We start from the raw sequence: 871 nt of genomic DNA, 5'->3' as shown, positions 1-871 counted from the left end.
TGTTATCATGTATTTCTGTCTTAGAGAATATGTCTAGATCAATTAGTTGGAGGACATGGTGCTGCTGATCCAGGATTTGTAGTTGCAGAACTTGGTGTAGACACCAGGCTTGTTCCTCTGGGCACAGCCGTAACCCCAGGACACAACACCCTGCAGCTGACCATTGCACACCACAGGGCCACCGGAATCTCCCTAATAGAGCGATGGGGAGACAGAAATTAAAGGTGAGCAGATTTGTTTCAGGGTATCAGTCAATCTAGGTTGAAGGATGGTTTTTGGAAATTCTAGAATCGTATTTTCATTAACTCTCTTAATGGATCAGTGGAAGTGCTTCAACTCAGCTTACCTGGCAAGAGTCCTTGCCTCCCTCCATGAAGCCAGCACAGAACATGTTGGAGGTGATCTGTCCAGGATAGGTGCTGTTGCAGCTGCTGCTGCTCAGGATGGGGAGATCCAGGCACCTCAGAGTGTCGGGGTAGTTGCCTAGAGACCGGCAGAAGAGGATTAGTCTCTTTGGTTCTGAGTGGTCAGAGATATAATTTATCATCAGTTTGAGAAACAATGAATACCAAAAGTCTTTGTGGGCATATTGTTAATGCTACTCACTGCTGCTGCCGGATACGTTGCCCCAGCCAGAGACCAGACAGCGGGTGCCAGAGCTGGCACAGCTGGAGGGCAGAGCCACAGTGCTCACATAGCTGTTCGGGGAGGCGGGCCTGCTCAGCTTGATCAGCATGATGTCGTTGTCCAGGTTGCGGCTGTTGTAACTGGGGTGCATGATGACCTTTACTGAGTCGATAAACTGCTCAGTGCCCTCGTTGGCGGTAATATCGTGCTCACCCAGACGCACCTGCATGCGGCTGGGGAGAGA

At 50.3% G+C, this 871-nt stretch overlaps 1 protein-coding gene across 1 annotated transcript; it reads right to left on the bottom strand.

Annotated features, from left to right (window-relative positions):
- LOC115118760 (trypsin-3-like) lies at positions 1 to 871 on the bottom strand. Its single transcript, XM_065008184.1, has 3 exons — positions 607 to 871; positions 347 to 483; positions 1 to 192 (listed from the first exon to the last, which is right to left on the bottom strand). The coding sequence occupies exons 1-3, from the start codon at positions 854 to 856 to the stop codon at positions 43 to 45; spliced, it is 537 nt and encodes a 178-aa protein (XP_064864256.1). The 5' UTR covers positions 857 to 871; the 3' UTR covers positions 1 to 42.

This window comes from Oncorhynchus nerka, linkage group LG3 (assembly GCF_034236695.1).
Source record: "Oncorhynchus nerka isolate Pitt River linkage group LG3, Oner_Uvic_2.0, whole genome shotgun sequence".
NCBI classification, from domain to species: Eukaryota; Metazoa; Chordata; class Actinopteri; order Salmoniformes; family Salmonidae; genus Oncorhynchus; species Oncorhynchus nerka.
The sequence above is the reverse complement of the archived record's forward strand: the minus strand, read 5'-3'. Positions and strand labels throughout refer to the sequence as shown.